This window comes from Orbicella franksi, chromosome 1, assembly GCF_964199315.1.
Source record: "Orbicella franksi chromosome 1, jaOrbFran1.1, whole genome shotgun sequence".
Classification (NCBI taxonomy): Eukaryota; Metazoa; Cnidaria; class Anthozoa; order Scleractinia; family Merulinidae; genus Orbicella; species Orbicella franksi.
In genome coordinates this window covers 3,550,184-3,565,744 of record NC_138145.1, presented here as the reverse complement: position 1 = coordinate 3,565,744, position 15,561 = coordinate 3,550,184, and the positions used below count along the sequence as shown (strand labels likewise).

The following is a 15,561-nucleotide window of genomic DNA, read 5'->3' as shown; positions in this document are numbered from 1 at the left end:
TATTCAGAGAGCAGATTGGATGCAAGTCACACAGCACACAAACCTGTAGGCTCGTAATTCTTGAACAAAATTGCCAACAACCTGAAAAGCTTAACCCGATGAGGTTTCCCCCAAGAAAAGTCGAGAAATAAACCTTACAAGGCTTACAAAACAAGAGCAACAATAAAAGAACGGAGACGAAGTTGAACAAAACCTCTGCCTTGATACTTCTCACTGTCTATAATGCTCAAGCTTGACAAAGAATCAGTCAGTGCTCATAAATCGTTATTAGTAATATCGGATATCTACTAAGAACTTGCCTGATCCTGCAAACCATGTCTGGCCTTGTTGAGCTGATCTTTAAGCTGAGCTATTTGTTTCTCCAGTCCACTCATCTCTGCAGCATGTTCTGCTTTTTCTCTTTCAAGCTTTAAAAACACAACTCGACTTAGCGACAAACAATATCACTTCAGAAAAAGTTACAAGGAAACGCACTTCATCCCAGCATGTACAAGGACTGCTCGTATGCTTGTAATTGTTAACCGACTAACTGTTGCAACAGCCAGCTATATGTATAATACCCAGAACAAGCTGACGGTATAACCTTTGGCAGACACCCATCGAAGGCATTAGTTCTACTGTTAGTCGAACAATGCAAAAGAAGGGAAACAGTTGGGCCTCAGCTGCAGGAAGGTATTGTCTACAGTCGGGAAGAGAGAGCTCGCCCGCTCACCACACAGCGCACAATCACTGCACAATCAAGCCAACTCTAGCTGTTTGGCAAATTGGCGAACAACTATCAATGAGTCGAAAGAGCAAGTGAGAAAACAGGTGTACACCAGCAAGGTAACTGTTATGTATGTAATTAAGATATATACCTCATCTTCTAATCTCTCCTGCCTTCCTAGCTTGTCTTTTAGTTTCTTCAGTTCTTCTGTCATTTTCTTTAACTTGGCGTCCCTGTCTTCTTTGTCTCCAGCAAGCTGGAGAGAAAAACAAACCAGCCGCAATCTCATCAGTATTATCGGTTGAACATTGTACTACTAAGTGCAACCACTTCAGTTTTATGGACCCAAAGCGACTGATATTATACATCTGAGCGAAACAATCAATGCGAAGCAGAACGAATCGACATTAACTCCAGTCTCAAGTGAGCCCGCGGTTTCCGTACACCCAGATGACCAGTGCTCACGTGGTTGGTTAATAAAGACTGGAATAGTTTCGATTTTATTACACTAATTTACACAATCACCTTCCATGGAAAGAGAGGAATTATTAGTCATTTCTTCGCCTGCCAGTGTTTTACCTGTGAAGCTCTATCTCTTGCTTGCTTCAAAGCTGTCTCGGCATCTTGTAGTCTGGCCTGCAAACCCTCTAGTTCTCCATCAGGCTGTTAATAGATACAATTCAATAATCGAACAAACATTTATTCACAACGAACAATCAAGAAACTTGCCCCAGTTTATCTTCACAACATGTTTACTCCTAGAGTTAATTCATACGGAATATCTTCGGAATACACCTCAAACATTAAATCATTGCTGAAATTGAACTGATTTCCTCGAGTGTACCTTTCTATAGCTTTAGTAGCATTTCTTCCCAGGAAAAATCCACAGAAGACTTGAGAGTAGCTAGTTATTTGCATGTATTTGGGCCTCTATCAATGGATGGTTCTCTGTATCGAACTATCACACCGAAAATATGTAACCAGCTTAAAGAACTTTCCTTCAACACATTTCATCATGTTTTACTATGTAATATAGTTTTTTTATCTTCATAAAACAAATTAATTAACCATCATCCTGAGACTACCTCTTTGTACACAGTGCAGGATATTTATAGTTCTTTTTAGAGCGATAAAAAGGATTACAAACTTGTTTTCGTCGCTCTCTTTCCAGATCTCTCATTAGGTCCAGGTACTTCCGATGAAGGTCAGCTAGAGCTCGCCCCAGGTCATCCTGATCATTGAACGGTTCACGGACACCAGATCGTTTCTTATTGATGTCATTCTTTAACTCGCCCAGTCTCTCCAGTACCTCTTCTTTGTCTAGCAAGTTCTCTAGGTTGCTCAGTTCGTCCTCTGCGTCGTTCAGTCGCTGAGCGAGAGAGGCATTGTCCGCCTTCAGGGAAAAAATGTTATACTCAGTAATAAGAAAATTATGACACAGAAATTTATAGTTTTCACAGCTCAGTTCAAAGCAGTGTCCGGTTTCTAACAAAAAAGCTTGATCAAAAAAAAAATTCTGATCCAGGAGAAAACAATTAGACATTAATAAAGTTTCTGTTATTGTTACTGTTCCTGGTGCGTCTGAATCCATTCTTCAGTGTCCTCTGCTGATGTCTAAGCGGCAGTGGCGGACCTAAGGAAGGAGCCCCGGAGGCCGGGGTCCCCCTTATTTTGTGTTAAAAAAAATTAATAATAAAATCATAAAAGGAAGAAAAGCCGGCAGGGTGAGCGAACCCCCCGCTAGCTCAAGGTCTGGATCCGCCACTGAGCGGCGCACAATTTCAAACAGAAACAAGCAAAATGTACTGTACTTGTGATTCATTGCGGTTTCCATAAAACGCAGAATTGATCATTTTCTGTTGCTGTTTCGTAGACGACAACTTAGACTGAAATGTAGCCAGAAGTAAAACGCACCTGCAGAGTCATTATATTGGTTGAGATGTCATTACATCTTTTTTTAACTCTCTTCTCAATGTTATATCCTGTAACATACCGTAAGACTATCAACCTGTGCAGCCAGCTCTTTAACTTCTCTATCTTTGTTTCCAGCATTCCTTGCAGCTTGTAAAGCTTTGTCAACTTTCTCTTGTTCCTTTCTTAATCTCTCATCTGCCGCTCTACGGTCATCCTTCAATGAATAAACCAACAGTGCATTTCTTAACATCTATTGAACCCATGCTAATCTCAAATTGTACCGAACTTATATGGTACTCCGGGGAGATCCGAGATGAGAATGCCGCACTTAGAAATTCACTAACACTCAGTACTGAAAGCAAAATTATTGACCTGTAGTTGTTGTTTTAGTTTATTAAGAGCATTCTGCAGTCTGGCGACTTCAGCTTCAGCTTCCTTCAGTCTGTTTTTTGCCTCAGCAAATGCTGGTTCCAGAGCTGACCCTTGGGTTGCCTGTGCCTCCATATTGGACAAGCGCCGCCGCAGCGCTTCACAGTTCTTTCTCTCTCGTTCCAAAGCATCTTCGTTCACTGAATAGGAAGAATGGACACTTGTTTACAAACACTGACTAAAGTTACAAAAGCTTTCGAGTGTATCAATGCTAGTAGGTAAGTGATAAGAGTTTTAAACCATTTTAATATATATTTCTTTATTAAAATGAACATCAAAAAATTTAGAAATACGTGTTTTTGGCTGAATATTTCAGAGATAAAAAGCTTTCAAGCTTATAGACATTTCGATTTTCAGAATTTTTACCAATGTCACTGGCATTATGTATTTGTTTTTAGTACCTTTGTTGTCTTTAGATTTGATTGATTCGGAAAAATGTAACAGCAGAATAAAATCCAAAAGACACCTTCATACTTGCAGCCCTATCACACTCACTATTGTGACGTGTTTTGGAAACTGTTTTGAAAACAGTCAAAAGTCTTTGTGCTAAATGATTGGGACCACAGTTACTTCACGAAACCTTCTGTTTTAAACCCAGCATTAATTTTTGTAAGCCAGCAGGGTCATCCTTGTTAAAAACTCACATTTAAGTTGTTGTTGTAGTTTGGCGATAGTGTCCTTGAGCTGTTTGTTACCAGCCGTCTGAGCCTGCATGTCTTTTAACCGCTGACCTAACGCGTCCTTTTCATGTTGAAGTTGATTGATCTGTCTCGCTTGCTGCGCCACTTGCTGTTTCATGGAGTTTAAGTTATTATTCAAATCGTCTATGATGTTCTTTAGTTCTTCTTTCAATTTATCTTGGTCGCCGTTTGCGTTTCCTGAGTAAGGACACAATCGAGAAAAACAATGAAGACATCCAAAACTCTTGTATTCAGCCTCACCATATAAAAAAACTCTAAGATATACGGTTATTCATGGTACTTCGGCGATCTGCGTTCAAAAATAATTTGTAAAAAAACTCAATTTTTTACCACAACTTTCGTTACTTGGCAAATACAGCAACAGCATGTCTGGACCGGATTAAACCTCTTTTTTGATCTTTGCCCAGCCCCACCCCTTTCCGTTTTCGCGTGTGTAACCCACGAACCGGGTTAATAAATTCGCTATGTTTGCGATCTCGACGAACTAGAGGTTCTATAGACAGACTAAAATATACAGTAAAAGTGTTTTTCACAGAATATTTTGTAGAGTTTTAGATCAGTCGACGTCACAACTGCAGGCCAGAAAATAAAACATGAAAACGTCCCTGAAAAGGCGTAACACTGAATTAAAAAAATCACAGTAATCCCGAATTAGCTTAGTCAAGGTTTAAGCAACCAGGCCCTGATTGTTTAGTTGCCCCTTGTTCAAACATTCTTTCGTTAACATGCAATGCTTCATTATTTAGCCGAGCCTTTAAGCCCTGGTCAAACGGCGGAAGATAGGTTATGATAGTTGAAGCTTAAGGTCCCGTGAAACAACCATTCACTATCGTCGACTATTATCAACTGCAGTTGAACCCCGCTATTTCAACTTTCAGGGGAATCGAAAAATAGTTTGAAATAGCCGATAGTAAATGAGTGAAGGGCAAATCCACGGGAGATGGTTTTGAGTTCGAAAAAACGGGGAATTCGAAAAACCGAGTTGGAAATAGCGGGGTCCAACAGTATCATTGACTTTCAGCTTGTTTAAATTCTGCATGATGACCTATGATACTATTCTTTTTCCGTTTAACCACACTCATAATACAGAGTTCGCGATCATGTTTTTTGGTCAGCTGTTTTCCCAAAAATCGGTAGCCTCGACGCAGGTGAAAACTATCAAGGAATTCCTGCAAGCTAGGACGGCACTCACAGAATTAGACTAATGCTGCTTCAAATAGCCGCCCAATTTAAACAGCGCTTGTACCCAGAACTGGTCGCTAGCAAATCACTTACTCAGTGCAGCTAACTGTGTTTCTAGTTCCCTGACAGCAGCCATCTCTTCTTGCCATCTTTCCTTTGCTCTGTCATGATCTTGTTTGAGCTTTCCATACTCATTCCTCAACTCAAGCAACTGCTGCTCTTTAGCTGCCAAGCGAGCTTGCAGATGGGTCTAAGAAAAGCGAATCTGCTCATAAGAAATATCATGAAGACCATGCAGATGCTACTCACAAACTATAAACAGGAGATGTAGGTACATACAAGTCTTTGGCGCACATTAGCATGTCATAGGGTTGTATTCCTGATGGCCTGATGTAATCAGGTCCCTTATAGGTACATACATAGGCAGGGACATTAGGGGGAGTATTCCTGATGTTACCCTCCTGGGTACATACATAGGTGGGGTCATTAGGGGGGATATTCCTGATGGCCTGCTGTGATTAGGACCCTTCTAGGTACACTGTACATACATAGGCAGGGTCATTAGGGGGAATATTCCTGATGGCCTGCTGTTATTAGGACCCTTCTAGGTACACTGTACATACATAGGCAGGGTCATTGGGGGGAATATTCCTGATGGCCTGCTGTTATTAGGACCCTTCTAGGTACACTGTACATACATAGGCAGGATCATTAGGGGGAATATTCCTGATGGCCTGCTGTTATTAGGACCCTTCTAGGTACACTGTACATACATAGGCAGGGTCATTAGGGGGAGTATTCCTAATGGTCTGTCTAAGTTTCTCTGCTTCAGCCTCTCTTTTAGCCAAATCATCATAAATGCTCTTCATTCTTGTCTCCAATTCCTTTGCAACTTCCTGTAGTTTTCTTATCTGAAAAGCAAAAATGCCCAACTTCTGTTAAACCAGTAGATGGTAAGTTAAGTCAGTTTGTTGATGTTGAGCTTTATTTGATTTTGGTTTGAAATTTCATATACTAGTTGATTTTATTTTTGTTTGCTCCTGTTAACAATGATCAATTTGATAGATTTAAGACAAAAGACAAATGCGTTGAAGAACGTGAAAGAAAAAATTGAAACTAAACCATCAGGCTTTATAGTTATTTAATTTTTTTAATATTTATTCAGAAGTTTACTATTACTATTATCATTATTATTATCATTATTAGTAGTATTAGTATCGGTATTGGTATTAAATTTTTTCGGCAAATGACAAAAGACAAATTTATAAGGGTTGTAAAGAATGAGTGTAATTTGTAATTCGTTTGTAAGTTAGTATTTCCCTGACATATATTGTCCTAAGAATTTTTACAGTTGTAATTTTTTATAAGCCACTAATAAACATTATTATTATTATTGCTATTGGTATTGGTATTTTTTTTTTTTTTAATTTTGTTTTTAAAGAAAGAGGAGTGTTTATTGTGACAAAAACTAGAGCTAAGCTTTACAAAATGCTATAATATTTACATAATTTGATGTGTGTTAAACCTGTAAATCATGTTTCCATATCTAATCATGATATCATGGTTACTACAACTAATACTAATACTACTATCATCATCATAACATTAATTAACATATTTCATACAAATTGGTATATACAAGGTAAAAGTAAGTAAAAGAAATAAACAATTAAAACCTATTTCAACAGTGTTTACATAATGGCTCCCTCCTGGGTTTCAACGTCAATATCGGTATATTACAAGGTAAAAGTAAATAAAAAAAATAAACTATTAAAACCTATTTCAACAGTGTTTACATAATGGCTCCCTCCTGGGTTTCAACGTCAATATCAATGTTCTTAAAGTCACAAAAGGCTTTCCTTCTAGCTCTTGAACCTCTTAGGCAGATTAGTGCGGATCTTAGTAAAGCAAAGGATGGTATTGGTATTGGTATTATTATTATCATAATTATTAGTGTCATTGTGGGTGATTTTCTCTCGCAGCATCCGAGTCCAAACCATGGACTTTGGGAGGCAAAGAGGGTTTCTACTTGATGGAGAGGACCCGCCTGAGAAGGTGGGTGGTAGAAAGGAGAGTTATTATTATTATTATTAAATATTATTATTATTATTGTATTATTATTATTATTAAATATTATTATTATATTATTATTATTATTATTATTATTATCATCATTATTATTATTCAGAAGTTAGTGTGAAGCCAATCCAGCAGTCAGGTTAAATCACTCACATAATTCTTCTTGTCTGCAATGGCATCAATGAGTTTCCTTTCCTCTTCTCCCAACAGATGAGCCTGCAGAGACCAAAGATGTTTCATTAGGCTTCTAGCTAACAGCTGTATTCACTAGACCAATTATCAGCCACTATTTGAGAGCAGAAAGATCATACTCATTATCATGAGAGCAGCAGGTGGCAAGTCTAATCTGCAGTCAGTTAACATGGAACAGCTTTCAAATATTACCATAATGATTATTGAATGCGATTTTTGGCTCACATTGTGGCAAATGTAATCTGCTACATACAAGTCATGTAATATATAAAACACACCACATGTCATTTGTTTAATTATAACTTCAGGAGTAAATCATCAAAAACTGGAATACAAACTTCAGCAAGGGCTTGCTTTCAAGTGTGCAGTTTAGTACAAGCACGTATATGTCCAATAACCATAAAGTCAAGTCAATTTGTCTGGATGTCAATGAAATGGAAATGTTCCATAGTCACCTTGATAGTGATTGGATCAATAACACAGTATTGCCCAGTGCCCATTGTCTCCTAAATAATTATTTCCACTTGTAAAACAGGTATGAAGGGTGATAAAACAAAGTCATATGATCAACATGTGTAGAAAAAGAGTTCATGTCCATTTCAATTAGGAAAAAAAAACATGCACATAACCTGATCATCAATAGCTTGTTGAATTTGTTCAAGTTTATGCGCAGCATCTTGCAGCTGAGCTTTTCTTCTGGTCAACTGGTCAGTCAACTGGGCAAGAACATCTTCAGCTGCCGATTAAATGAATTAACAATGGACCATCAATATTATACAATCTCAATTAAATTGGTGTTAAAGTTAATTCCTCCATCACCAGTATCCTCCTGGTTAGCATTAATTAATATGCTGTACATTTTCCCTGACTTTCCTTCCAAAGCAGATTTAAAATGTCAATTTTCCCTGACTCAAAATAAAATTCCTTGACTTTTCCCTGACCTTGAAGAATTTGTTTTTGCTGACCTCTTCCTGACCTGTGGCAACCCTGTCACAGATGAAAAGTAAAATACTCCCAATGATGGCAAAGAACTAAAGCCAATCAGAGATGTAATGCTCCATAAGGGGCAGCATCTGCCTTATTTCACTGGCTGAAAGGGAACTTGAATCCAGTTGACATTTCACATGAAAACAGAGATTTGGGTAAACTTTGGAGCTGCCAATGAAAAACTACCTGAGCTTTTTAATGAGCTGGCTTAGTGTTTTCTTACCTACATCCCTGAGCAATCATCAACTGAGGTAGTTGGCATAACCATTTTGATATTGTATAAAAGAGGTCTAATTCAATTTGATGCCTATGCATGTAACTGCACTACATTGTTACCTTGCTGAATTGCTCTCTCCTTGTCTCGTAAATCAAGAATCAGTGAATCATGTATTTCCTGTTGAACCTGTCTATTTTGCTCGTCATACTTATCACTCGGTCTTGACCCTATTGTTGTCACTTGAGCATGCTGTTTGCCACCCATAATGTTTGATTTCCTGGAAAATTTGTTAAGCTTAAACCTGGCCTTTCCAATGTATGGGCTCTCATCTTCCTCTCCATCTCCAAACTACAAGAACAAGAAATAAGATCATAATAAACTATGGGAAAAACCAACCATGAGGACCAAAATCAGAATAGTAGATTCAAAGCATGTTTGGTACTGGAATAGGCTCAATTTCCAGCCACTGTTCAGGAAACAGGCCTGCGCTCCTTCCCCAAATCCCCGAGTTCTCCTCAGGGAGGAACAAAGACTGGACGCAAGAGAGCAGCAGAAATCGAGCCTAGTACTGGAACTACTGCATTTGTATGCAGTAATAGCAGAGCTCCTGCAGCCCAAAGGGATGCCAAGCGGAGCCCCATACTCATATACTGTAGGAAAGAAAACGAAACCCATGAGTTGATTTTCTCATGATTATCATGGCTAGCGGTATTGGTTGTGGGCATATACACACGACGGCAATGGTGACGACGATGGAGTCACGCAACATGGCAGCCATACTCCAAATAATAGGTTGACAGAGACATGCAGCCTTGGTTTACCGTGTACTTCTTTGATATTGGACATCCATGTTATGACCAGTTGACACCTGTCAAAACAAGGTATCTGCTGACCAGTATCAAGTGACCATAATGCGGGCTCAAGTTTACAGGTCATCGAGGTCACGTGTTTTTACCAAGTTGACCACTGACCAAGTGCTAATTTTTGATTGGATCACAGGCTCATGTCAGCTTAACTTGTTGAAAACAGGGCAGGATTGTTCAGAAGCCGGTTAACGCTAACCCAGGATTAAAAGTTAACCAAATTATAACTTTTTCTTCTATACAAATGTTTTTTTGTTGCTTTGTTTTGTGTATATGGTAATTATTAAAACTCAAAACAGAAGACCAAACAATATACAGAAAACCTCACTGCAAAGTTACATGAAATCAAAATTCTACCTTTTCCTGGGTTAGCTTAATCGGGCTCTGAACAACCTGGCTCAAGAGCTATACTTTTAGGCTGGCCTAAATCTATATATTAAAGAGTGGCCCTTATAAGCTTGCAAATTCCCAATTACAATATCCCAAAAACAACAACCTCTTGAAACTCTCCTCATTAACAAAATTATATTGAATATCTACAATCAAAATGAAACTATTTTTTACCATGTGCTTAAAAAAGACAGACTCACTTCTACTCCATCAGGTGGTGGCAACATTCCAAGATGTTCAAACTTGGCATCCAATTTATAAAATGCAAGCTCCTGCTCCAATTTGAACTGCTTTTCACAAGCTTTGGAAAGTTCTGATGTCTTACTTGCCAACTGACAATATAAAATGAACACACTTCAGCCATTGTTACTACATGTGCATCAATTACTACATGAATTAAAAACAACATCTGCAATCTGATAATTAAATTGTCAGTAAACTCTTCCACAATTAAAATATTAAACAATTTCTCTGTTTTAGTACCAATTCTTCCTTGGCTTCCAGCTCTAGGTGAAGTTCTTTAATCTTCTGAGACTGATCCACACTCTGTGTTTGCTGCTCAGAATTTAGCTTTTTGAGTTGTTGTAACTCCTCCAGTGCTTGGCAGTTTTCTTCTAGTAACACTTCATACTCCTTTTTCAGGCGATTTATTTCAGCCTCCAGTCTTCTAACCTCCTCTGGGTGAACAAGAAAGTTACTTGCATGAAGAAAGTAAAAGACAAGTTTAATGCATATCACAAAAAGAATACAAAATTATTGTCATTCCATTTTCACTTTGAACAGAGTCAGGTCTTGAGTTTATGAACTGCACGTGGGTCTAATGTTACGTCAATGAAGTGTCACAATCAATGGGTGACCTTCCATAATAAATATTTCTAAAATGCAGATTCTTCAAAACTCTGTAAGTAACCAAAGATCAAGAAAAAATACTGTATGTGACTAGCAGATATTTCCCTGAGGCAGCAAAATATTTACTGTACACATGCAAAGTGAGATCTGTCAATCATACAGACTTTTTGGTAATTGAATTAAAGTCATTCATAGAAAAAACATTGCTAGGCCTGCATCACTGTGAAGAATTACATTGTACCTTGAGCAAACCGTTTGTCTGCCATCTGCCTCTCCTCAACAGAAATCTCTTTGCCATCCAAACAATTCAGAGATCTCAACTGAAAGATGACAAACAGCTGACTGTGTTCCAGGCTTGCCATAGGATTGCCGTCCATGGAAAAATTACTCAGATCTTGCAGAGGTCTCAGTTTCGTGACCTCAATGTGCTATTGAATGATATTAAAGATATTATTAGTCAACAACCTTTTTATTGCAAGACATTTTAAAAAAACACAGAAGGCCTGCAATGCATACAGAGAGCTACACGTAATTTATAATCATCATGAGTCAGAATTCTTGATGCAATGTGGTAAGTATGGAAGACAATGAGCCTTGGAAAAGGAAAAAGGGTCCTTTAAAATGGCTTGGCACGTCTCTCTCTGCTAATTATACAATCAAATGAGGGCAGACAAACATTAAAATTCAGCCCACTTCACACAAGGAATGGGTTAACTCTGCAGATTACAACTGCAGTGTCGTATCTTCATGTGATCAGACAACCAGTCTAAATGTTTTTTGTTTTTTTTAAGCTGCAGAATAGAAATGGTCTGTGAACAGCACTGAATTTCAACCTATGTCAATGGATGGCTGCTCTTGATACTGCAAGTGCTTTATTTGTAATTTTGATTGATTGAAATACTTTGTGTACTTACGCTGCCAATTCTGTTGTGTGCAATGTGAAAGGCCTGGAGTTCCTTCAGTTTCTTGAAAACTGGAGCAGGCAGAGTTTCAATCAAGTTTCCATTAAGATTTAAGACAGTTAAATGCACAAGACAGTCAAGGCCTTCTATCTTTGGAATGCAGTTGTTAGCTAAGTGAAGTTCCCTCAACTGTGTCATATGATCCAGTTTTTCTATCTTCTCAATCATGTGGTTATTCAAATTTAGGTGAAGAAGCTTTTTCAGATTCTCCAAGTTTTCAATATACTGGAAGAAAACAGTGAAAATGCAAGGTTACTATCCTTAAGTGAGAAAACACTGATGTTTGCCATTTCATCAAGTGATAAATAATAAAACTTGCAGTGGCAAGGATGAGCTTTGCATCCTGCTGTATCTAGCTAAAACAGCAATAAACAATTAACACGGATTGAAATGATTGTATATGTAACAATGTTACTGAATCAGATACAGACTTTGAATTATTTACCTTAATTTTCTTTTTAAGCTCCTTTCCTAATGTTACATGTAGAGATGTTATTTGAGCTATGTTCTCCTGTCTAGTCAGTCTCCTGATCAGATTTTCTGTTAAGTAAGCAACCCCAGACTTGGATGGGCTTGTCACATCTCTAGTTGGAGGTTCATCGGAATCTAAAAATGAATGTTCATTGTTGTCTTACAGATATTACTAATTCACATCTGATACCAACAAAATTTGAAATTTAAGAACAGGGGAGATCATAACAGTCTTTTGCGTACGACTTAGGCAGCCTGAAAATTCAGGATTCCAGCTCTCAGTATGACTTCTGTGATAATGGTGCAGTGCTCTGCCAGCTGAGCGATCAAACCAACTAGAAGCTGATTATGTTGTGAACTCATGCTATACCCATGGATGGTGAAGATATAGACGCACATATATGCATGATCATATATGGATAAACTTAAAGTGATTATGATAGCAAAGATCATTAAGCAGTTTTGTATGATATTGATCACTCCTGAAATGCACCAAGAAACATCCATGTCAATAAGCCCCTGCCCAACAGGGTCTTAAATTGTGAACTGTTTTAAAAAATATCGATATTTTCACCCACAGCAGGTTACCTTGGTTTGAGCCCATGAACTGCACTGGAAATTCCAGTCTGGACACATTCTTTCTCTTAAAAGTTTAAACTTTTTAACCACCCATCCCACACCCCTTCCACTAGAGAATTTTCAACAATGAAGCATATCGATCTGAGTGATATTCAGGCTAACCTATATTTCCATTATCAAGTCCTAACCATAAACGGGTTATTCAGACTAATCGGAGTGAAAGTCTGTACTCCAGTTGGCCTGAATAGCCTTCCCATTACTTGAATATCACTCTGGTTAGCTTGAATATCACTTAGGTTAGTCTGAATAATGCTCCAGATTGCCTGTTTACAGTTAGCTCTCAATGAGAGACTGCAGTCTGCAGACTGCAGACTGCAGACTGCAGACCGGGTGTAAAAATGCAGATTGAGCCCTGGTAACATGCAGACTGTAGACTAGGGGTAAATCACAGACTGCAGACTACAGACTTTTCAAGTATATATCGTGTTATTTCCATTATCAAGTACTAACTGTAAATGGGATTATTCAGGCTAATTGGAGTGAAAGTCTGCACTCCAGTTAGCCGGAATAGCGCTCCAGTTAGCTTGAGTATCACTCTGGTCAGCCTGAGTATCACCCAGGTTAACCTGAATAATGCTCCAGTTTGCTTGTTTACAGTTAGCTCTCAATGAGAGAAATAGTAACACAATTTTGTTAAAAAGTTTGCAGTCTACATGTACATTGTACCCTTGGTTTGCCGTCTGCATTTTACCCTCAGTCTGCATTCTACCCCTGGTCTGCAGTCTGCAGTCTACAGTCTGCGTATTACACTGACCGGTAATTAATGACAAGCTCATAACATATCTTATTATATGGCTAGCTCCGTGAGTAGGCAAGATGAATCAAATCCTGCGCTGTGATTGGCTACCCGAGTGGGGAAGATGGAGCTACCTTGCCCGCTTGGGACTACCCACCGTGTCCCGCAAGAAAAATTTCCTTGAAAGCCATATAATAAATCCTTTATTGACCAAGCTTGTTCGGTCAAGATGGCTGAGGATTGGCCTCGTTCTTTTTTTGTGAGTTTATGGACCTCGACTCCGTCTCGGTCTATAAACACGCAAAAAAAGAACTTGGCCAATATCCAGCTATCTTGACCTCACACTTGGTCAATAACCGATATATATTTCTACATAGTCCTGTAAAAAAAGATTATGCACAGTAACTGAAGTTATTGATGCTTAAAGAACAGAGGATGATAGCGAAACTAATTCAAAGTATAATAATAACAAGTACTGAGATAAAGTAAATATAAACGTTGATCATTTCGACAGCTTTCTATAAAGTTGTACTATACGTACCAAGCACATCAAGCGCACCAACGTTGTCCATTTCGTTTTGTTTTTCTTGGGAGCTGAAGTATTTGCTAGAAAGTCCACCGCTATTTGCTGGCAATTCTTTGTTTCTTGGAGAAGGTAGTTTCCGGCTTCTAGAAGGCTTTGGAGCAGACGCCATTGTACTCCCCTTCCGTACAAAGCAACGCTGAAATAGATTAAGTTTCCGTTACCAGGGAACTGTCAAAATCAAGCGGGTGGCACTCTTGTCTGCATACTACGTTTACAAAGAGCTTGAATATTTATGCAAGACGCATATTTTGTCCGAACTTTTCCTTGAGTAGTCCATGTAATGTTGCTCCCACTCAAGCAGGGTCGACCAACGCGAACCAACAAGCGAGACAATATTAAATAAGAAGCTTCAAAAATTCATTAGTCGAGGGTCAAATGAGCAGTGATTCCCTCGGAGCGCGGGGTTTTCAAATGTACGTGTAATCAGAATCTCGCCGGACCAACATCTCCGCCAAAATATTGATCAATGATCTTTTTCAGTCAGAACTATGTTGATATTCTTAACAATCTTTCAAAAGTAGAAAAGTTCTTCGAAGTACTTTGTCCTTTCGAAGACCCGAGTCTCAGCTGAGTCCACTGAGGTCAGCGGTAAGCTTTACACGTAGTCCTTTCTGGGGAGGAGACAGGAGAAGCGTCTCCATAGGAGAAAAGGATACCTCCTTGGAAATTTTTCAGGGCCAGTTCAGGGCTTTTTCTCTCTTATTTGTACTGTCAACAACAACATTATAACTTCCTCAATTGTGATTGCTAAAAATATATACTTTCGATTTTAGTTTAAAATAACTGTTAGCCTTTATATAACTACTAAAACATGTACAAACCATCATTTATAAAATAACTGAGCTACTGCACGCGCTCTCATTGGTCGATAGGTGTGATTAGATAAGAGTATGTAAACACGGTTGTGACGTTTCAGATTCGCGCGTATTTTTGAGAATTATTTTATAAAAGCAATAGAGCACTTTTTCCATGTTTACATAGCCTCATCTAAACACGAGGAGGGTTGGGAGAATTGGAGATAGTTATGCAAACCCGAGACGTAGTCGAGGGTTTGCATAACTATCTCCAATTCTCCCAACCCTCCTCGTGTTTAGATGAGGCTATGTAAACATGGAAAAAGTGCTCTATGGCTTAAGAACTACACAAAATGGAATAACACTTTTCACAGCAAGCTTTTTTAAGCATGGACTTTGCCACATGTACGCGATAGAGTGTGTCAGTTTCTTCTCTTCTTTGCACTTGATCGGTGTCTTCCTGTCCCTTACCTCCACCCAACAGTGAACGTGACATAACTGACACCCAGTCACGTTACTCCAATCGAAAGTCGTATACTATCGTAACTTTGAAATGCCACTGAGTCTTTTAAATTTGACGCATAACAGACATCGACATGACACAAAGCGCTTACGTGAATATTGGTAACAGATGTCGAAATGATTCCATTATAGTATTATGATATTTTCATGCTTCGTCCTTTGGTCTTTGGTATTAGCTCGTTTGTACTTGTTTTAGTTTCTTTATTTCGAACTCGTTACGAAGAGGAACAGTTACATTTGCGTTAGTATTTGATTGATATTTCAATTGATAGATCTCGAATCCTTATTGATGTTTAATTCTCGACGAACTGTTGTTATTCCTTATGAAAAATATGCTTACTA

At 38.5% G+C, this 15,561-nt stretch overlaps 1 protein-coding gene across 3 annotated transcripts in view; it reads right to left on the bottom strand.

Moving 5' to 3' along the window:
• The window catches only part of LOC145485769 (uncharacterized), a 39,567-nt gene extending 25,013 nt beyond the window's left edge, over positions 1–14,554 (bottom strand). For 2 of the 3 annotated variants that reach the window (XM_081464395.1, XM_081464402.1), the window contains exons 1-18: positions 13,859–14,554; positions 11,917–12,077; positions 11,424–11,696; positions 10,751–10,937; positions 10,144–10,337; positions 9,861–9,992; positions 8,527–8,755; positions 7,834–7,939; positions 7,165–7,237; positions 5,706–5,843; positions 5,026–5,182; positions 3,694–3,927; positions 2,993–3,189; positions 2,700–2,834; positions 1,854–2,099; positions 1,286–1,369; positions 858–962; positions 300–407 (exon numbers count right to left, since the gene is read on the bottom strand). In XM_081464395.1, coding sequence (XP_081320521.1) covers positions 300–407; positions 858–962; positions 1,286–1,369; positions 1,854–2,099; positions 2,700–2,834; positions 2,993–3,189; positions 3,694–3,927; positions 5,026–5,182; positions 5,706–5,843; positions 7,165–7,237; positions 7,834–7,939; positions 8,527–8,755; positions 9,861–9,992; positions 10,144–10,337; positions 10,751–10,937; positions 11,424–11,696; positions 11,917–12,077; positions 13,859–14,012 — 2,913 coding nt within the window. In that variant the 5' untranslated portion in view covers positions 14,013–14,554. Of the gene's footprint in view, positions 1–299; positions 408–857; positions 963–1,285; positions 1,370–1,853; positions 2,100–2,699; positions 2,835–2,992; positions 3,190–3,693; positions 3,928–5,025; positions 5,183–5,705; positions 5,844–7,164; positions 7,238–7,832; positions 7,940–8,526; positions 8,756–9,860; positions 9,993–10,143; positions 10,338–10,750; positions 10,938–11,423; positions 11,697–11,916; positions 12,078–13,858 lie in introns of all 3 variants that reach the window. The other variant, XM_081464408.1, reaches the window with a different exon arrangement.
• Between the last annotated feature and the right edge of the window lie 1,007 nt (positions 14,555–15,561).